The sequence below is a fragment of the Chenopodium album genome, chromosome 18 (assembly GCF_948465745.1).
Source record: "Chenopodium album chromosome 18, dcCheAlbu1.1, whole genome shotgun sequence".
Lineage (NCBI taxonomy): Eukaryota > Viridiplantae > Streptophyta > Magnoliopsida > Caryophyllales > Amaranthaceae > Chenopodium > Chenopodium album.
In genome coordinates, this window is record NC_137851.1 from 9724719 (window position 1) to 9747744 (window position 23026).

The 23026-nt window shown below is 36.3% G+C and overlaps 1 protein-coding gene across 1 annotated transcript; it reads left to right on the top strand.

The window, feature by feature from the left end:
• Window positions 1-17747: 17747 nt before the first annotated feature.
• On the top strand, window positions 17748-22352 carry LOC145593028 (ferrochelatase-2, chloroplastic-like). The gene is made up of 9 exons (XM_081649538.1): window positions 17748-18091; window positions 18820-19153; window positions 19253-19396; window positions 19526-19627; window positions 20189-20292; window positions 20379-20505; window positions 20630-20782; window positions 21003-21103; window positions 21880-22352. The coding sequence occupies exons 1-9, from the start codon at window positions 18006-18008 to the stop codon at window positions 22187-22189; spliced, it is 1461 nt and encodes a 486-aa protein (XP_081505664.1). The 5' UTR covers window positions 17748-18005; the 3' UTR covers window positions 22190-22352.
• The last annotated feature ends 674 nt before the right edge of the window (window positions 22353-23026 follow it).

Genomic DNA, 23026 nt, shown 5'->3' on the forward strand with positions numbered 1-23026 from the left:
AATTCGGTCCATAAAATCAGGTCCATGCATTACATTCTCTTGTCATCAACTCCTTGACTCAACTACTCTCATCAGATAGACCCAATAATTACACAAACAACAAATCATCAACTCCTTTCTTCAACTACCCTCATCAGTTAATCCCAATAATCACCCAATAATAATAGTGAATTGGATCCCCATATATCTCTCTCAATAATTGACAGTTATAAATAGCCCTAAAGCTTCACATGTGTACTCCAATTATTATTATAATGAAAGCGTCTTTCAACTTCATAACGAACATAACCACTAGAACATCAAAATAAAACTGAATCAACACTTGATCTTAAAGACTTAATCATTGACTATAAAAACCATTTTATTTAAGTAAGACTGACTTTTATAGCTAAACATTACAAAGTACATTTAACAAGTACAATTCACTTAAAATAGTTTTGATCTACTAGAAGTCAAATGGCCCCTCTCCCATTACAAATTAGCTCTCAACATACTTAAAATCCCACTTTCAGTCAATACCTCTCATCAGCTCATTACCCAAACAAAATAATAACCATTAACACATGAGTTTGCTTCCTATATTCTCCTTAAAAGTTGCCTAATAAGAAATGGAGCTTAACATGATCAATCCAAGTACGCACTTTTAGTCCATTAATCCATCACATACTCCCCTATTACACTTAAGTTCTCTAACACAATATTTCGTCCTTCGATAAAAACCTCACATCAATTACCCACAAACACTAAAAACCATCAAATCATTATGAACTTGCTTTCCCTAAGCTCTTTAACTAAAATAAATTGACACAACTTCCCTCAATACACATATGCTGTCGACACATAATTTTCTACTCACAAGCTGTCTAACATGTAATAAGACTTTACAAGATCAAAATTTAGAACATTTGAAAACCCGCTACATATTCCCTTACTACACCTTTGTTCTCAAAACAACATGTTTACAACTCTCATCATTTAGCCACATAAATCACATACAATAAGACCATAAAATCATTATACGATTACTCGAAGTACTCATTTAGAATAAAACTTTCCCTAAAACCAAATATTATACATAACCACAAAAACCTGTAAGGTAAAACCAATTTCTTCATCAAAAGGAAAAAGAGAGGGAGTAAAAATTCTTAATGAATAAAATATCATAATTCTTTAGTAAAACAAGTTGCAATCGAAATAACTCTGGTAATAATAAATAAAAATTGATAAAATGAATTTTAACACATTAAAAATACATTACAAATTCCCATATCAAACATATGTTGTCAACATAACACTCCCTCCATAAGCCACACCTCTCATCACTTAGATCAACATACCAAACATAATAATAAACTTGGCTTCACATTAACTCAATTGCGTAATTACAAATGAAGTCGTCCCTAATGACTCCAAAATCTTTCAAATTAAATTTCCCATAAACTACATAATAACTCAAATAATTAGATCCTCATAAATGAAACTTTGGCCAACTTCAAAAACAGAAATTTATTTTAAGTAATTTTTAAGTTTCAACTCATAAAATATAAATAAAATAGGCATTTTTAAGTAAAATTCAGATTTACTTAGTAAATAACATTTTCATATAATATAAATTATTTTATTAGATTTCAATTCATAAAAAATGAAGAGAAGAATCAAACATCACAAACCCACCATTAAACTTATGTCCTCAAAAAAGAAACTCCCACCTTTAGCCAATAAAATCTCATTATTTATACCTAGAAGTCCTAACCCTTGAAAATTGGTGGGCTTCGATTCCTAATTCCTCGGAAAAAAAAAATAAAGAAAGAAAGAAAGCCTTTATAAGATCACTTCCATGTATACTTCCAAACTAGGACTTTTCAAATTATGACTTTGGTCATAATTTAGATTGAACAATACACGGAATAAATACCATCAAAACATGACATTGGCTTTCCAAATTCATCTCTAGAATTGACTAACATAAATAAGTCTATGCCTTCATAAGTCAACACCAAGCATTCGACGTAGAACTTTCTAAAAACAACATAATGAAGAAAACCACTGAAACCTTAATATTAATATCTAGAAGAAAAAAAAAAATTAGTAAACTCGTCTTCGGTCATCAGCTCTCATATATATTAGACTCATAACCACAACACACTAATCACCATAAACACATTTAGAATAAGGCTTCATACAAACTTCTTAAAAGCTTTCTGAACATGACTTAGCTCAAATCATTAAACTTGCTCTCTTTATTCCTCTCAAAAGTTGCCTAATACACATACGGCTTTATAAGATTACGAGAACTACTCCTTCAAATTATTACTTTCCATAAACTACATAGATAAATATAACAGCTAGAATCTCAAAATTAGTTTTTCATTAAAAAAAAAAAAAATCATAATCAGTGAAATAAATAAAACCGATAAAAAAATAGTTAGGATCATAAAATATCAATTTTTAAAGATAAAATAAAGTACAACCAAACAAATCACTCCTAAAATTACAAAATGGTTTTAAAAAATATTATGATAAATTAAAAGAAATCACTAATACCCCTGACACAATAATGACCATCAACACATTAAACATAAGGCTTCATACAAACTTCTTAAAAGCTTCCAAAGATAAAATAAACCTTTACAAGATCACTCCAAGAACTCTCTTTTTAGCCAATAAACAACCACTCAAAAACTCCCAAATTACAATTTTGTTCTGAGCATAACTTAGCTCAAATCATTAAACTTGGCTCTCCTTATTCCTCTCAAAAGTTGCCTAATACATATACCCCTTTATAAGATTATGAGAAGTACTCCTTCAAATTATTACTTTCCATAAACTACAAAGGTAAATATAAGTATATAACAGCTAGAATCTCAAAATTAGTTTTTCATTAAAAAAAAAAAGGAAAGAAAAAAGAAAAAAAATCATAATCTATGTAATAAGTAAAAACCAATAAAAAAATAGTTAGGATCATAAAATATCAACTTTTAAAGGTAAAATAAAGTATAACCAAACAAATCAATCCTAAAATTACAAAATGGTTTTAAGGATATCACTAATAACCCCGTTACACTTCTGTTTGTCAACATTATATTGTCAAAAGACCGATTCTCACGCAATATAATTACGATTAATTAACACTAATTTGGAGGTAAGCTTGAGTAATTTGATTACTAATGGAAATTGAAAGGTTACAAGATAACAATAGCTTTAGGCTATTAATCTCTAGTAGCTTTAGGCTACAACTCTCATGGGAATTCACTTAACAATCTTCTGGATCAGTGGCTACTACTCTCTACATTACAATTTATACTCAAGCACTATCATAACCTAAAACTAATAATGGTTGACCTCCAAGGCTTAAGGGAACAACAATCTTTTTGCCATTGTTACTAAAGTAGCGTATCTTCCTTTTCAAGCTTGTCTCTTTCCTTAATTAGCTTCCTTGTCAAAAGCTACTGCTCCTCTTGTTCCTCCAAATCGATTTCAGCTTCTGTCCTTTCCTCTTGGTTGCCGTTGCTGTTGACTTGCTCTTGACCATGACCCACTTTGTGAACTTGACCCATCTTGGACCTTCGGTGATAGACCTTAATGGGCTGGCCCAAATTCGGATCCATCACATTACCCACCGCCTCGAGATTCACCTTGTCCTCAAGGTGGAAAGCCGGAAAACGCTCCGCCAGGGTAGCTACATCTTTCCAAGTGGCTTCGAAGTGGGGCAGCCCGGCCATTTGATCAACACCTCAGGTTTGGCGCCCTGCCTGCTGCTCTAACTTCCAACACTTCTTCGGGGTGCACCACCAACTCCATCTCAGCTGTGAGTTGCACAGGTATGGTCGGGTTCACCGAAGTGTCCCCTATCGCGCGCTTGAGTTGCGAGATATGGAACACTGGGTGAATCTTGCAAGTGGGAGGAAGATCTAGGCGATACGCCACCTTCCCAATTCGTTCTACCACCCGAAACGGCCCATAGTAACGAGCTTCCAACTTTTCGTTAGGGCGGTTGACTAGAGACCTCTGCCGGTACGACTGGAGCTTAAGGAAAACATCGTCTCCCACCTCAAATTGCTCATCCTGCCGCTTTCTGTTCGCATGCTCCTTCATTAATTGCCGAGCCTTCAATAAATTAACCTTTAATTCATCGAGCATCTCATCTCTTTCTTTCAAAGTTTCCTCCAATTGATCCACCGGAGTCTGCCCTCGCCCCAATCGCCAGTGGGAGGGTCTCGCCTATACACCACCTTGAATAAAGTGAGTTTGGTGGATGTGTGAGGAGACGTATTATAAGCATACTCCGCCCAATGAAGCCAATAAGCCCACTTCTTGGGCTAATCGGAGACGAAGCACCGCAAGTACGACTCCAGCCCTTTGTTCACAATTTCAGTCTGGACATCTGACTGTGGATGGTATGTCGTGCTCCACTTAAGGTGGGTGCCTTGTAACCGGAAAAGCTCTCGCCAGAAAATGCTCATGAACACCCGATCCCGATCAGAGACGATTATGGAAGGAAATCCGTGCAGCCGCACCACTTCCCGGTGGTCAGCCACCTTGAGGGCACTGTACGAATGCTTCAACCCTATGAAATGGCTATACTTCGATAACCGATCCACCACCACGAGCACCGAATTAATTCCCTTAGAGAGGGGCAACCCCTCCACGAAATCCATAGATATATCCTCCCATATGGCCTCGGGGATCGGTAAGGGTTGCAACAACCCCAAAGGACTTTGCTGAACCGCCTTATTCCGTTCACAAGCTTCGCACTTCCGCACATAATCACCCACGGCTCGTCGCATTCCAATCTAGAACCAATCGGCGGCGAGGCGTAGGTAAGTTTTGACCTCCCCGTCGTGTCCGCCGGAGGCCGTGTCATGATATTCATTAAGCAGTATGGAAATGAACTTGGAGGATTTGGGTAACACAATCCGTCCCTTGAACAGTACTCGGTGCCCATCTAAATGGAAGCCTGTTGGGCTCCCTTCTCCATTCAATAGGCCCTTTCTGATTTGGCCAGCCATGTATCCTTCTCAATCTCCCCTTCCAACTCTTTCCGGTCCACAACTTGAGAATGAATCATCACACTTAGTTGCACCTTGCCTTAATCCCTTCGAGATAGAGCATCGGCAACCCGATTAGATGCTCCCGGTCGGTATTACACCTCAAAATCGAACCCTACTAGCTTTCGCATCCATTTTTGGTACTCAACCCCCACCTCTCGTTGTTGTGTGATATAGCGGAGACTTTGTTCGATCGGTTCTTACTATGAAATGCCTATCAAGGAGGTAGTGCTTCCACCTTACAATAGTCAAGCAAATTGCCATGAGCTCTTTTTCATAAATCGATTTCTCTCTAGCCCTCACTCCCTAACAACTTGCTAAAGTAGGCTATAGGCCTTCCATCTTGCATCATCACTGCTCCAACCCCAAACCCGGATGCATCGGTTTCCACCACAAAATTCTTGGTGAAATCGGGCATGGCAAGGACGGGGGCCTTCACCATGGCTCCCTTAAGACTCTCAAATGCACGTGTGGCTTCTAAAGTCCACCGAAAGCAATCTTTCTTTAATTGTGAGGTGAGTGGTGTCGCAATTTGGGCATAATTTGCCACAAACTTGCGGTAATACCCGGTTAATCCTAGGAAACCCCTAAGTTCCCTCTTGGGAGTTTCCCACTTCATGATGGCTTCAACCTTCTCTCCATCCATTGCCACACCATGGGCCGAGATAGTATGGCCAAGGTAGGCCACTTCTTTTTGCCCAAACTCACACTTCTTAAGGTTGGCATAAAGGCTATTTTCGGCCAACTTCTCTAGCACAACCCTCACATGCCCTTCATGTTCCTTCTCACTCTTGCTATAAATCAATATGTCATCAAAGAACACCAATAAAAATTTCCTCAAATTTGGCCGAAACACATCGTTCATTAACGATTGAAAAGTCGTCAGGGCATTAGTCAACCCAAAAGGCATTACTAGAAATTCGTAATGGCCCTCAAGGGTCCTAAACGCCGTCTTATGTGTGTCTTCGGGTTTCACCTGAATTTGATGGTAACCGGACTTCAAGTCCAATTTTGAGAAGATCACGCTCCATGTAGTTCACCGAGGAGCTCATCAATCACCGGAATAGGATATTTATCCGGCACCGTTTCCTTGTTCAAGGCACGATAATCGACACAAAAGCGCCAAGACCCATCCTTCTTCTTCACTAGCAAGACCGGGCTACTAAAAGGACTAGTAGATGGTCGAATGATGCCGGCATCCATCATTTCCTTGATGAGTTTTTCAATCTCATCTTTTTGTGCTTGAGGATATCGGTAAGGTCTCACACTCACGGGGTTACTTCCTCCTTTGAGAGTGATGGCATGTTCATGGTTGCGGTTTGGCGGCAACCCGGAAGGCATGTTGAACACTTCCTTAAACTCCTCAATGACTCCCCCTAGAAACCGTGGCACCTCACTTCCTTCTTGGGCCGCACCTTTTTCTTCCACCCGATTAATCTCCACGAGTACACCCCCCTCATTCTTGCAAAGAATACGTATCATGGCTTTAACAGACACTCGAGTCCTCTCTAGATTAGGATCCCCAACTATAGTGATCGGCACACCCGCCACCTCAAAGCTCATTACATGCGTTTTCCAATTTGTAGTCACTGCCCCTAGCTTCTCTAGCCATTGTACTCCAAGAATAGCATCGACATTTCCCAATCCTAATGGCAAAAACTCCTCCACTATCGTCACTACACCCCTCAAGCTCAACCTTACCCCTCGACACACGCCTCTCCCCCTTATTGTCTCACTGTTACCCAATGACACTTCAAACTCCCCTCTCTTCTCTAGTGGCACCTTAGCCTCATCCACCAACCAAAGTGACAAAAAATTGTGAGTTGCCCCCGGGTCGATCATGACTACCACTCCCCTTCCTAGGATGCTTCCCTTAAGCTTCATGGTTTTCGGGTTCGTCAACCCCACTACGGACCACAAGGATGCCTCCACCGCCTCTTCTTCCCCTCGTACTCTTCCTCCACCACCTCTTCTGGCCCTTCGGCCACCATTAAAACGCTAAACCCCTTTTTATTGCATCGATGCCCAATTCCCCACCGTTCATCGCACCGAAAGTACAACCCTTTTGCTCTTCGATCTTGTAGCTCGCATCGGTAAGCCTTCACGATTCATTCACTAACTTGGTGGAATAACTAGCACTGGGTTTGTTAAAGCTCACAGACCCTTGGGACTTATTCATTCTGGCCAGCTATTGTTTGGGCCCGGATTGGTGGGTAGCCCATTAGTGGAGATGAGTCCTCCACCCGACTTGCTACTGGATCCCCCCAAACCCGACCCGGTCGAAGTGGATCCGCTTCGCCACGGCCCAACACCTGCCTTCCCTTTACTGACCCGATCGAGCTCATCAATTTTCCCAGCCAAGTCCATGGCCCGATCCAAAGTGGCTGGGCTCAATAACCGAATTTCGGCTTTGATATTCTCCTTTAGCCCATTTATAAATTAGCCTTTCATGATTTCTTCTAGTATGTCATCGAGAGGGAAGGCCATTTCAATGAATTTCCTTCTGTATTCTTCAACTGAGGCGGTCCGGGTCACGGCCAGCCACTGCTCTTGCAGCATGCCGGAGTTGGGTGGTCGGAATTCCTTCAGCAACCTACATCGCAAGTCCGTCCAGTAGGCAAACGGCCGATGCCGATTCTCCCAATGGTACCATTGTAAGGCGGGGCCATCCATTGCAACCACCGCGGCGGTTACCCAGTCCTCATCGGAAAGTTGGTAAAAATCAAAGTACATCCTCGCTCGCATCACCCAATTATCCGGATCTTTACCCTCAAACACCGGCATTTCCAGTTTCTTATGTTTCCACCAGACCTCGCCACCACCACCTTCGTCGTTCCACCCACGTGGGTCCCTTCGCCTCCATTCTGGCATTCCAAAACCCCCATTGCCGGGAGTGCGCAACTCATTCTCGCCATGGGCTTGGCTGTTTTCGCCGTGCTCTGGTTGAACCAGTGGTGGTAGATTTCTGGGCGCCGCAGCCACGGCGGCCTTCAACTCCTCTCTGAACTACTCATTCTCTTTGGCCACCACGTGATCCTGGACCTCCTGATTGTTCCAGAAACGGTCAATCCGCCCTTCCAACTGTATCCTATCTTCTTCCTGTCGCTTCTTCTCCGCCTCAAACAACGCCGTGAAGTTGTCAATGATGGCCTTCTGAGTATACATCATGGCTTCGCTCACTGCCTCGGCCACCGCGCGCCCAATAGTGGCATCCTGGCAGAGAGCTTCTCTTCGATTGACTTCAACCGTGACTCGACTTCTTCCAGCCTTTCATCCGCTGCGTCGGCGCGCTCACTCAACAACGCCCCCCCGGCCATGACCGCCATACCAAGTTGTCAAAGATCGATTCTCACGCAATATAATTACGATTAATTAACACTAATTTGGAGGTAAGCTTGAGTAATTTGATAACTAATGGAAATTGAAAGGTTACAAGATAACAATAGCTTTAGGCTATTAATCTCTAGTAGCTTTAGGCTACAACTCTCATGGGAATTCACTTAACAATCTTCTGGATCAGTGGCTACTACTCTCTACATTACAATTTATACTTAAGCACTAACATAACCTAAAACTAATAATGTTGACCTCCAAGGCTTAGGGAACAACAATCTTTTTGCCATTGTTACTAAAGTAGTGTATCTTCCTTTTCAAGCTTGTCTCTTTCCTTAATTAGCTTCCTTGTCAAAAGCTACTGCTCCTCTTGTTCCTCCAATTCGATTTCAGCTTCTGTCCTTTCCTCTTGGTTACCGTTGCTGTTGACTTGCTCTTGACCATGACCCACTTTGTGAACTTGACCCATCTTGGACCTTCGGTGATAGACCTTAATGGGCTGGCCCAAATTCGGATCCATCACATATATTTTTCCTCTTTTCACTAGATGACTCCAGTTACACTTTAAACTTATTCAAGATTTTCAACAATCCGTTTCAGCTCATTAAAATTCAAGTGCCTGCATCACACTTCCTTTCTCAACAACATCAACATTGCCTTCCCATATTCCACATTCAATAATCAACTAATATAAACAAAAGCTTATGCCTTAACAAGTTTACTTCGAGCATTCTTCAATATAGAACTTCCCATCATTCATAAAGAACATCATTAAAAACACTTATTAAACCTTCAACAAAAAAAATAGTAATGACTAAACACCTCTTAGGTCAACGCCTCTCATGATAAACACCCATTACCCAAAATCAATGATCACCATCAATGCATAACGACTTTGGCTTCCTGTAATCTTCTTAAAAGCTGCCTTATACAAAAAAAGCATGTACTATTACTCCACTTACACTCATTTTAGACTATTAATGATCAATATAATCACAAACTCTTTTAAAGCACTTTCATCCTCAACATAACATTTCCTCCTGTATTCAGCACCTCATTATCATTTACAATCAATAAAAAAACGTCAAATCATTATAAACTTAGATTCCCATACAAATTTGGATTCCATTGTTCCCTTATGAAATTATTATGCACTTGAATTTGTTTTGATCATTAAATATCAATTTGTTTTAGTAAAAATAAAATATCAGTAAGCCCTTACAAGATTACTCCAAGTACTTCATAAAATATTAATGTTAAGTAAAACACGTATAACACTCACTCCTATAGTCAAGATCTCCCATCATTTACACCAACATATCAAACATAATAATAATAATAATAATAATAATAATAATAATAATAATAATCAACCACCCATAAGAAACTTGGCTTCTAAATAACCTCATAATTTGCGTAATATAAATGAAGTCTTCCCTTAATGACTCCAATTACTCTTTCAAATTACAATTTCCCATACACTACATAATAACTCCACTTATTAGAATCTCAAAATTTTAACTTCAACTAGCCTCAAAATCAGTAATCTGTTTAAGTAATTTCAGCTAATTAATTTTTTTAATGTGTAAAATTAAGCTCAATTTAGGAAAATTCAGATTTAACTAGTGAAAAACAGTTTCAGATAGTAGAAAATCACTATATTAGATTTTAATTCATTATATATAAAGAGAAGAAACAAACCTAACAAACACCTATGTCCTCGAAAAAGAAACTCTCACCTTTAGTCAAAAAATCTCATTATTCATACAAATAAGTCACACAATAATAACCCTTAAAATTTGGTGAGCTTGGAATTATACTTTCTCACAACAGTTAGAAAATTAAAGAAGTCTATGAGATTACTCCATGTATGCTTTCAAATTAGGACTTTTCACAAGCTATACAATAAACATGACCACCAAAACCTCAATAGAAACTCTTTCCTCAGAAGTCAGAACATCAAAATTCCGTTCAGTGTGTTTGCTTCTAATAAAAATTTAAATTCATAAAAACATCTTGCACGCATTACACTTCCTTTCTCATCAACTTTCCTCCTTCCAACCAACAATTGTCATTTAGACACAATAACCAAACGAAATAATAACCATCAAAACATAATGAAATTGTCTTCCAAACTCCTCTCTAGAATTGACAATAGATAGGTCTAGCCTTCATTTGTCTACTCCAAGCATTCATCAACATAGAAGTTCCTAAATACCACATAATGAACAAAACCATTAGAACCTCAACATTTAGTCAACTCATCTTCGGTCATCACTTCTTGTATATTAGACTCAATACCCAAACACAATAATAACCATCAACACATCATGAATTGGGCTTCCTACATACTTCTTAAAAGCTTTCAAACATATAAATAAATAACCCATTAACAATCAATCACCTAAGTCCCTAATTACAATGTTGTTCTCAGCATAACTTTGACTCCTTAAAAGCACCTCAAATCACTTTACACACACAAAACATCATAAACTTGGTTAGTTGGCTCTCTTTATTCCTCTCAATAGCTGCCCAATATATATGTGCCTTTATAACATTGTAAGAAGTACTTCAAACTATTACTTTCCATAAGGCACATAATAAACATAACAGCTAGAATCTCAAAACTAATTATTCATTACAGAAAAATCATAATGAGTAAAGATTGTTAAAAGCTAGTTTTGATCATTAAATATCAATTTGTTTTAGTAAAAATAAGTATAACCAAACAAACCAGTCCTAATATATAAACCATTATAATACATTAATATAACCACAAATACCTCTTTCACTAGGTGACTCCAATTACACTTTCAAATTAAAAATGTCTATGAACCACGTACTAAGTCCTAACTTTAGTTCATTTAATCAATAAAAATAAACATCACAAACTCCAATTAAATACAAATATCCTTAAAAAAAATTTAGAAAAAAAAAAAAAAATCCCACCTTTAGTCAACAAGTCTATATTTAATACTGGAAAGCACACATACTAATAGCACTCAAAACTTGATGAGCTTGGATTCCTAATTCCTCAGAATAGTTGGATAGTATAAAAGAAGCCTCCAAAAATCTCTCTATATATGCTTTCAAATTAATATTTTCCACAAGGTACATAACAAACATAGCTACTAAACCTACAAAGAAAACTTTGCTCCAAGAATAACAATGTTTGAAATATATAAATTTATTAATGTCCAAAAAGTTTTGCAAAAATATGTTTCAATAAACACAACCATAGTCCTTTTCAACTCATTAGAAATCAAGTGCCTCCATCACACTTCCTTTCTCAACAATTTCAACATTGCCTTCCCATATTCCACTCAATTATTACCTAATACAAACAAGCCTAGCCTTCACAAGTTTACTCCAAGCATTCTTCAAAATATAGAACTTCCATCATTCACATAAGGAACAAAACCATTAAAAAAAGATATAGTAATGACTAAACACCTCTTAGATCAACACCTCTCTAATAAACAACCATTACCCAAACATAATAATCACCATCAATGCAAAATGAATTTGGCTTCCTATAATCTTCTTAACAGCTGCCTTATACAAAATAAGCTTTTACTAAATTACTCCACATACACACATTTAAAACCATTAATGATCAATCACAAACTTCATAGCAACCCTTTTGTCCTAAACATAACATTTCCTCCTTTATTCAAAGCCTCATCATGTATAATCAATAAAAACCATCAAATCATTATAAACTTATCCCAAACAAACTTTGATACCATTATTCCCTTATCGAATCATTATGAACTTGGATTCCCTTATTCTACTCAATAGTTTTCCTAACATATACTTCCTCCAAACTTCTATTATTAAACTAATTCATCATACGCTTTCAAATTATGACTTTCCACAAGCTACATAATAAATATAGCCACTAGAATCTAAAACATACTGTTCAGTAAGAAAATTAATGTTCAGTTAATGGTAGTCACCAATAGTAAGGGAGAAAAAAAAAAAGATAAAAATCAGTTTTCTTTTGCAAAAATCTGTTTCCATTCTGAATTATCACCAAAATGAATATCAACATACTTTCTTTCTAAACACTATATTCCCTCTTTGATTTGATTACTCTATAAACACAAATGATATCATGATAAAAGCGGCTTCCCATATTTCTTTCAATGATAAACTAATAGAATTATAGAAATAGGCCAAAGAGATCACTATTTGCTCCCAGAATTCTTCAGAAGAAAGCTCTCCATCAACCACATAGCAAACACAGGCCTAAAATCTCAAAATAAACTCTAAATAAAAATTATTATATTTGAGTAAACATCTCTTCGGTCACCTACAGTCTTCTCTAAGGCCAATTAATAAAACAAAATAAAACCATATTCTGCCTTCTGTCTCCAACTTTCCACTCATGACATTAAAGATAAACCCATAAATATCTCTTCGGTCAACACATAGTGACTTTGGCTACTTACAGTCTTCTCTAAGGCCAATTAATAAAACAAAATAAAACCATATTCTGCCTTCTGTCTCCCAACTTTCCACTCATGACATAAAAGATAAACCCAAGAATATCACAGCTGAGGCCGTTACCAAAATTTTAAACACATCTTACATTCCCCTAAATTTAAGTGAATGAAAAACCAGCATTCACAAAATTGCTCGTCTCATATCCTATATACAGCATTTCACTGGCCATTACTCATACAATACACAAGACAATAAGGGCATGCACTAAATACTTCATAATTTATGTCTCCCATAATATATTGTCCTCTTTACCAGCTTACAAACCAAAAAAAATAGGTAGACGATAGCTTTACAATGCTAACCGAATCTTTCTGCTGAAAAATTGCATTAATTCTTTCTACAAAGCCTTTCTAAGACAATAGTGACAGGCCTAATATCTTTCACTCATCCCTTTATTGCAAGATTCCACAAGTATTGCAAAAGCCATGGACCTTATCACAAACGCAGTAAGCATCACCATACACCCCTAAAACTATAATTCTCAAATCTCTTAATCTCACAAAAGGCCAAAATTAATTAAGTTTCACAATCACATCCATAATTCATTAGAAAAACAAAACTTGACATCCCATGGTTCACTTTAAACTTGACTTAAACCAAATAAAGACCCCACTTTCACCTTAAATTAGCTCTTATCAAATGGTACACACATCACTTTAATTTGCATTCCTACTACAGTAATAAAGAGCATAGTCACCTTAAGTTATTTACGATTCGCTTCTCTGCTCAAGCACAGACTGCATACAACCCAAAGGGAGAAACCCAACTCAATTACGATAACGGTCTATAAAACTAACACCCAGAAATAGTCCATATTCTACATGAAAATATGAAACTTTATGAAGGTAGATTGGCCAAAACATTGAACTATATCACTTAATTATACTATATAATACTAATTAGCATAAGCATTCAAATCAAAATTATACAAACCAAACCAAAAGATTGTTACACTACTTCCCCTATACATGAAAACAAACCTACATCAAGCACACCAACACGAAAAAAAAAAAAATAATAATAATAATAATAATAATAATAATAATAATAATAATAAAAAAACGGTAAAATAGATAAATTAGAAACCCTAAATCAAATAAACATTTTTAATTTGAAAGAAAAAACCCTCGAAAAATCCTAGATTACAAAAAAAATAGAGTTAAATTACCTATAACGAAGTCGTCTTCTTCGACAATCGACACAACTTAGTCAACTCAGAGAAGAAAATATCCAGATTCGCTACGAATGACCTTGAAATTCCCGACTCAAATTACACTAATTTAACACAAATTTGTTGTCCAAAACAACAAATTGATGTTAAAAATGAAGAATTTGATCGGAAATTTCATGAAACCGGAGAGAATGTAACATAATCTAGAGAAAAGTTAAGGGTTTTGATCAGAATTGATCGCTGAAATCATTTTTAGGGTTTCAATCGAAAACTGGAAATTAGGAATTTAGGACTGAGGAGTGTATAAGGGTGGTGAATGAGTACGCGGTAAATGGTGAGATGGAAGTTTACAACGGTCATTTATTTAGGTTTGACGGTGATACAACTATACAAGTACTGTCGCGCGGAAAGTATAATACAGGGGACTCAATTCTTGCAAAATGTGGGGAAAGGGGACTCTATTTATTTTATAGAGGAAAAGGGGACTAGAGTTAAATTTCTGGTGTTAGGGGGTATTTTTCAGGTGACTTAACTCACCTTTAATCCAAGAAGAATTAAGTCCCCTCATTATTGCCTTAATTAAACCAGACAAATTCAATCCCTTCATTAACCATTTCTGCTGATTGTTTTGAAAATATAGCTGTTTGAAATTAAGAAAGTACAACAACAATACAAAAGCTTTGTTCTTGAAATTTTTTTAATGTTTGTTATCCAAAAAAAAAAATTCTTTCAATAATTTTTTAATGTTCTTCATCTCTCTGGTTTGTAGCTTATTTGTCTTGCATTTGTAGTAGAAACACACATCGTAATTTTAGTGAAGGCTTGTAGGGCCCTAAATTTTTTTTTTTTTAAAAAAAAAAAAAATATCGATAAGCCTAGTGTATATTGCAACAGAAGGTCATTAAGGAGAGTTTATAAGAAAGTCAAGCATCCTTTTATGAGATTTCTAATATGCCCAAACTATAAACAAGTGGATGGGTGTGATTATATTAGGTGGTAGGTTGGTTGACAGTCCACGTGAGTAAGAGTTAGTTTATGAGATGGTTATGATTTTAATCAAAGAGAAATGTGGAGTTAGAAGGTCGAGGATGTAATGAAGATGATGAAGAAAATAAACATTCAAAGTATTGTAATTTTATGCTTTATTTTTGTTCCAAAAAGAGGAAGGAAATCTTTTTTTTTTATTGGTCTTAAATTAAAATGTTTACCAAAAAAAAAAAAAAAAAAAACATACTCCTTTTTTGTAGTTGACCAAAGTGACTCAATTGTTTAACTAAGGGGACTCAATTCTTTCCCTCATTTAATTAGAACCCACCGAAAACCCAAACCCATTCTAGCCCAGTCCCTTTTCTCTCTATAAAATAAATAGAGTCCCCTTTCCCCACATTTTACAAGAATTGAGTCCCTTGTTTTATACTTAACTCTTTTTTACTCTATATATGCATTTTTTTATTTTTACTTTTTTTTTTTTACAATTTTACTCTATCATGCATTTTGCATTGCCTCTTGTCAATATTTTTATTGTCTTAAATATGGATAATAAGATCTATTCCCTTCACCTTTAAAAATATACTTCCTTCATCTTCAAAAAAACACAAGAATTAAGAAAACGAGAGAATGAAATACATACTACAATACATATAAACAAAGAGTAAAGTATAAAAAATGAGGGTGGACCACAAAAAATAAGTACGGAGTACTGATTATGCATGTGGGTGGAGACACAAATGTTTAGATAAAATATTAGGGTAATTTAAGTGGTTGAGTGAATGAAAATAAATGAGGGTAATTTGGTATTTTACATAGTCTAAATCTAAAATGTAAAAATATGAAATGAGAAAAACATTATGGGCAGCCAAAAAGAAAAACGAAAATCATATTGGGACCGTGAGAGAATATCTAGTATGGAGTAAAATAAGTTTAATTCAATAAAATCACTAACTTGAATAGATAATATGTAAAAATTTAATTCAGTTTGTAAAAATAATTTCAAAGTAGTTTATATAATTTTAATTCAGTAAAAATAATTTTAATTCAACAAAATAAGGTATAGTGTGAACATGGTCTAACTAAATAAACTTGTATTTTGTATTCTTTTTTTTTTTTTTTAAGAAGAAGATCATATAACGAAAACAACAAAACAACCAGGACAACGACAATCACATTATGTACCCAAAACACTAGGAAGGACCAATGTGAGCACACTTCACACGAGCTCACTTGCTAAGCTCTAGATCAAGAGACAAAGTTGGGCGTCGCTTTGAGAATACACGGTCCACACTGCAACCTACAAACACTATCACAAAACATCGATCTTACCCTGGCATTTGAAGATGAGAATGAGAAATAGTTCGTTGTTGTTGATTCAAATGAGACAAAAATCCTAATCCTTGATGGCAAAGGAGGAATTTGAAACTCAAGATCTTGAATATTGCCCACAGACAACCCTTGAAAAGTTTCCCCTTTTGGCAGACTAACTTGAAATGTTGTAGTTGTGATCAACTCGTTCAAAACATGATTTGCATTTACGTCGATTGTGGACGATCGAGAAGAAACACTCAAGACCCTTTGAGAAGAAATTGCTTGGTTCTTTAAGCCACATAAAGGAGGAACCAAAAGATTAGAGATCTAAATATGCTTTTGTGAATTTTTCACCTCTATCAAGATTTAAGTTTTACTTATTAGGACAACCTAAACCGTCATTACTAACATAAATCTTAAACAATAAAAACTAAGCACATTACCATGCATAAGACGCTGCATATTAGATGATGCAATCTGAAGAGATGAACCACAACATCCACAATAATCGATGTTGGTTCAAACCATTATCTGATTGTATTGACTCTGGACTAGACGACTCCAAATTAGAAATCTTCTCAAATGGAGAAACCCCACTAATAGGACCTTCAACATCACATTCCATGTGTATCCTCATTGGGCAACACTTCGAGAATGACCTCCATATATCTCACAAACATCTTGCTTGTCCAAAGAAGCAATTTCAGAAGAGGCACAACACAAAAGCCTCTCAACCTCCTGTAATTCCTTTAACACTGCCATATTCCTCGAATCTCTAGTAATGCTTACGAAGGTAGGATTTGGCAAATAGAAGATCATCTAACCCATTAAAAGCAAAGGTTCTCCTAAACAAGCATTAAGTATGACAGGAATCATACCTCAACACAAAACGGGACATAATTATAATTAAAGTATCAAATAGCAAAAGCCTTTAAGGACGATGAGAAACTAATTAAAACATAACACTAAACTTGCTAAATTACACTTGGAAAAAACAAGCTTAAACTTGCGTTTTTAGAACAAGGAATAACCTTCCTCCGTGAAAACTTTAGAACAAACTAACACATTATTAGAATAAGCCATGGAGTCAAGGATACGAACTACATACTTGTCATTAAACTTAGCAAGAAGATGAAACTCCGCATAAACAAGACACAAATCCATCCGTTTAACAATGAGATAAATTATACGAAAGTACAAAACATCTAAAGAGTAAACAACCCTCACCACCTGAATATTTAACGCGATAAAAGATGAAACTCCGTATTCCGTTGTATTTTCGCATACGGAGTATACACAAATACGAGTACACAAAAACACTCGTCTCATTTTATACGAGCAAAGTTGGCTTGATATACCAACCGACCTTGTCATAAAAGTCTACGTGCATTAGGTGTAGACACCCAACCACCATTGTTGAACACGTCCATCTTCTTCTCTTTTATATTCCTTCTTTCCCAAATTTCCTCCTTTATAAATTGACCAATTAATTTATTCATTGCAATATTTAATTACTCATACAAATAGAAAAGTCTCATACTTTCAAACACCCAATCCAAAATTAAAATAATCCCTAAAAAAATTTGATCTTCTAACTGCCAAATTTCAGTTTTGCGGCTTCTGGGTATTCATTGATCGCCGCCATGGATGCAACCTCGAGCTCTGCCGTGGTTTCGCAGCTGAGATTATCATCTCCCTCGCTTCGTAATTCCAAATCCAGATTCTTTGAGTGAGTTTTTGGGATTCGCCATTTTATTTTATATTCTTACGAATTGATTCGATTTTGTGATTTTTGCATGCTTGGATTAAATTGGGTATTCTTAAAATTTTAAACTTTGTTTTGAATTTAAATGGTTCGTGGGTTTGATCCACCATTTAATTAGAAAAATTCTGATGTTAATTTTAGCATTTTTGATTGATTTGTTATTGTTGCCTGTTGGCTTTTTTTTTTTTTTTTTTTTTTTTTTTCCTGGGGTTTGATAGAAATTAATATTGCATGTATTACAATTTACAATTTCTCAATTTATAACTTAGGAAGAATTTGCATGTTCAATTTACATATTTGACACTTTTTAAAATTCATTTTGTTTAAATTCTATTGGAATTGCACATTGTATAATGTAATTCGTACTCCCTTGTTTTCTCCGTATTCATATTTGTAATTCTTTCTTTCCTGCCTTTGTGGTTTCAATGCTATATTACTATCCTCGTTCGGAATTAATTGTCATGTTGATAGTGTAATTTTTAAGTAAAAATGGGGATATGAAATATGTAGACTAGAAATGTAGCAACGAAGTTGTTAAGCTAGAAAATGTAGTATCAAAATCCGGACAGGTGTGGGATTTGCCAGTGTTGTGATTACTTGTACTCGATCAAAATGGATTGGTTGGGTACATGGATTCGAGCGAATCTCATTCCTGCATCTTACACCTTGCTATTGCATTATTCTGTTGGCAGGTCATGTCCACAAATCAGAAACTACATGCCTCCTTGTAGATATACGTGTAGGAATTCGTCATCCGGCTCATATACAATCATATCTTCTGACTCAGTTGAGAGTAAAAGCAGCAGCATTAGTGGATTTTCTTATAGTCAACCAGAGAAGAGAAGTAATGTAGTGGGTAAAACATTTTGTTCTGCTGCTTTATACACAAGCACTTATGATGAGGGCTTGGCTATATCTCCCTCTCATGTTGCGGAGGAAAAGATTGGGGTGCTTCTTTTGAATCTTGGAGGACCTGATACTCTTAACGATGTTCAGCCGTTCTTGTTTAATCTATTTGCCGACCCAGTATGTTCCCTGTACTTGTTTGTTTGTTTTTTTACAGCACTAGAAGATAGATGAAATTATTAAATTTATCTAATTAGTGTCTCATAACTATTGGATTAGGACATCATTCGCCTTCCCTCGTTGTTTCGTTTTCTGCAAAGACCCCTGGCTCAGTTGATTTCTATGCTAAGAGCCCCTAAAAGCAAGGAAGGCTATGCTTCTATAGGAGGAGGTTCACCTTTACGAAAGATAACTGATGAGCAGGTGAGACAAGTTTTCTTTATGGACCGTCTACTTTCTTCTCTTCCATATCCTTGCTAAATTATTTATGTGTTTTGGGTTTTGTAATTCCAATAGTTTGCTAAGCTTATTGAATTGAACTCTGTTTTGAAGGCAAATGCACTTAAGATGGCATTAGAGGCAAAGAATAAGAATGTATCTGTCTATGTTGGCATGAGGTACTGGTACCCATTTACAGAAGAGGCGGTTCAACAGGTTCGCTTTTGTCATTGTACTCTTTCATCATTGCTATAATAAGAGCACTTGTTTCAGTAAAACCTGTCTCTATTATGGAACCCCCTTAGTTCCTTTCACGATCTGCTGTATGCTGTCTTTAGAAACTGAACTGCATTTAGTAGTATACGTACCCATAAACGTGTATTGCTTATTCTACCTTTTTGGACCACTACTTTGCCCCTTAGATTTAGGCATCAAACCAAGTGCAGGCATATATAGTGGATTATTACAGTAACAATCATGAGTTACAATATTCTGATTTGCTTTCTTATGCTGTAGAAAGTGATGCTAATTGTGGAATTTTGTGTTTGTTCATTAGTATTATTACCATTCCACTAAGGGGGAAGGTTTTGATTCTTTACATTGGATCTTTCAGTTATATAGTTTCATATTAATGAATATTATATGTTAGAGTTTGTGCTTATGTTCGAAATGATGTCTGCTCCAAGTATCTATTTCTGATTTCTGTAGCCTGTCCATCTGTCCTATGTAAAGTTATGTTGGAGCAATGCAGTTGAACATTCTTCATTTAATTTTCAGATTAAGAAAGACAAGATTACAAGACTTGTTGTCCTTCCTCTCTATCCTCAATTTTCTATATCTACAACAGGCTCTAGCCTCCGAGTTCTCCAAAACATTTTCAGGTAAACTTGTCTTCGGGATGTAATTGGGAAATTGTTTGTATACGTTTTCATACCTTATTGGCTTACAAAAATTTAAACATTGTCAGGGAAGATGCATATCTGTCTCGCGTGCCTGTAGCTATCATCCGATCTTGGTACCAGCGAGAAGGTTATATCAAGTCCATGGCTGACTTGATTGAGAAAGAGCTGCAATCCTTTTCCATGCCTGATGAGGTATGTTAGCTCTTCCATTCAAATGTATATAGTTTTATTCAAATGTACATAGTTTTTTGGTTCTGGCTATTTGATTTTGAAGCTTTTGGAATTTTAAACTGTCATTGCTGTCACCAATGTCTAGGTTATGATATTCTTCAGCGCTCATGGTGTGCCAGTAAGTTATGTTGAGGATGCTGGAGATCCATACAAAGATCAGATGGAGGATTGCATCTTCTTAATTATGAGAGAGTTGAAAGACAGAGGAATTGATAACGGACATACACTTGCTTACCAGGTTTGTTATGAGCCTGCATGGTTTCCAATCTCATTTAGTAGGTTTTTTTTATTTTTTTTTGGGTGTTTAGAGAGCCACATCTCATTTAGTAGTTTCATTGCTGCTTTCATTTCCCGTCTATGTTCTCGTGTCTATACCTCCCAATATTTATACAGAGTATTCAGATGTGTTTTTATATATTCTCTTTGCTAATTTTATTTCTCATACCCTTTTTGTTCAGAGTCGAGTTGGGCCTGTGCAATGGCTGCAACCTTATACTGATAAAGTTCTTGTTGAGCTTGGCCAAAAAGGAGTAAAGAGTCTGTTGGCTGTTCCTGTGAGGTGAGTTGCATATAATCGAGCTTACTTTTGTCTATGCTCTACCTACTATTGTTGGACATATTGTGGCGCTAACAACTTTTCATGCATAATTGAGTGCCATTATTGGATGCTGCTTACCAATGGTGAGATACCAATTTTCTGATTTTGTACAAGATTGTTTCAAGTGAACATGTAGAAATTAGATATAGTAGTAGATTCAGTATGGAGTTCACCAGTTTTTGGAGAAAGAAAAAATAGTGAGTAATACTTTAGTTGGTTGTGTTGACCATTCTCTAGTAATTAGTAATATTGAAATATGCCTGTAAAAGCACTGATGTCAGGGTCGATAAAAACTAAATTTGCTTTATACCTGTATTGTCTGATTAAAAATTTTAATTTGGATTGTTGACTGTCATCCATTGTTATTAAAATCCCGATTTAAATCTTAAAATCTTACGATTTTACGATTTATGTATGTCATACGATTCGATTTACGATTCTACCCGATTCTACATATTTCTCTTAACTAGCGAAAACATTATAAGTTTAAGACATGCCTACAACGTTATTTATAAGTATATATTGTCAATTATTGGTTGTTTAGTGGATAAACAACTATTTTCTATTAATAATTAGGCTTTAAACTTAAAATTTAAAAATTTTCAATTAAATTTGGGTATAACATCTTGATTATGCATGTCCGTAAAATCTTACGATTCTACGATTCGATTCTGAGAGGCCCTTCCGATTCAAAGTAGAATCCCGATTTTAATAACCTTGCTGTCATCTTTTTGCAGTTTTGTGAGTGAACACATTGAGACACTTGAAGAGATTGATATGGAATACAAGGAACTGGCGCTTGAATCTGGCATTGAGAATTGGGGTCGTGTTCCTGCTCTCAATTGCACTTCTTCTTTCATCAATGATCTAGCTGATGCTGTCACTGAAGCTCTACCTTCAGCAGCTGCTATCACAACCAGCACATCTGAAGAAGTCGATAGTGATCCGGTCAATTATTTTGTAAAATTGTTTTTCGGTTCATTGTTGGCCTTTGTCTTGCTTTTGTCCCCAAAGATATTCTTGGCGTTTAAGAACAACCTTTTGTAGAAATAGATGGAAGACTTACCAGATTTTGAAGCCTCACGGTATACACAAAACTGACTGCAGAGGAGAACTTAATAGGATGCTTGTATTCTTCCTTTTGAGCTCTTGCTCAACTTCCATGTTGACAAATACTCGTACTAATGCTCAAGATATTATTAATTGCTTACATGGCCGATTTTTATTTATTACAGTAAGATATATTTATTTGGCAAAATAGAAATAAAGTTGTTGAGTTGGTTACCACTTTTGACACGTCAGCAGCTGACACGCCGCGTCAGAGCCACATGGCGCAGCCACGTGGCATCACCCTAGCCCCTCGAGAAATGCGCCGTTTTTCTAAAATGGCTCTAGATTGATGATTGAGAAAGCACATGATTGAGAACGAACATCCAAGAGGATCGAGAACAGAGAACCGAATCGGATTCGGTCTCACCCTGAAAAGAAGCGGATGAATAATCCCATCGAGTAACAATTGCCAAGGCAAGCGTTACACTCCTAGATGTTCCGATGTGACTCTCTACGATGAGAATAACCATAAGGAGTTTTCCAGAAAAATAGTCCGATGGAGCTATCTAGGATGAGACTGACTATTAGGGATAGCATGATGGCCCGATAGGACTCTCTACGATGAGATTGGTCATCCCTAAGTATTTCTGCGGAAATACAAGGAAAAATGAAGATTGTTCGAAGTGTAATAGTCTTCGATGATTCTCCTAAAGCATGGAGGTCAACACCCGAGATGAGAAGAATGTTCGAAGCGCAACATTCTTTGGTAATCTTCCTAGAGCCTGGAAATTACCATTCGAGAAGATGGTTCGAGTAGCAATTATCTTCAAAGGC

Excerpts from the sequence above, each read along its gene's own strand:
- LOC145593028 (XM_081649538.1), top strand. The coding sequence starts at position 18,006 with ATGGATGCAACCTCGAGCTCTGCCGTGGTTTCGCAGCTGAGATTATCA. Across the intron at positions 18,092-18,819 it reads TCCAAATCCAGATTCTTTGA|GTCATGTCCACAAATCAGAA; the intron begins GTGAGTTTTTGG and ends TTCTGTTGGCAG. Across the intron at positions 20,506-20,629 it reads CCTTTTCCATGCCTGATGAG|GTTATGATATTCTTCAGCGC; the intron begins GTATGTTAGCTC and ends ACCAATGTCTAG.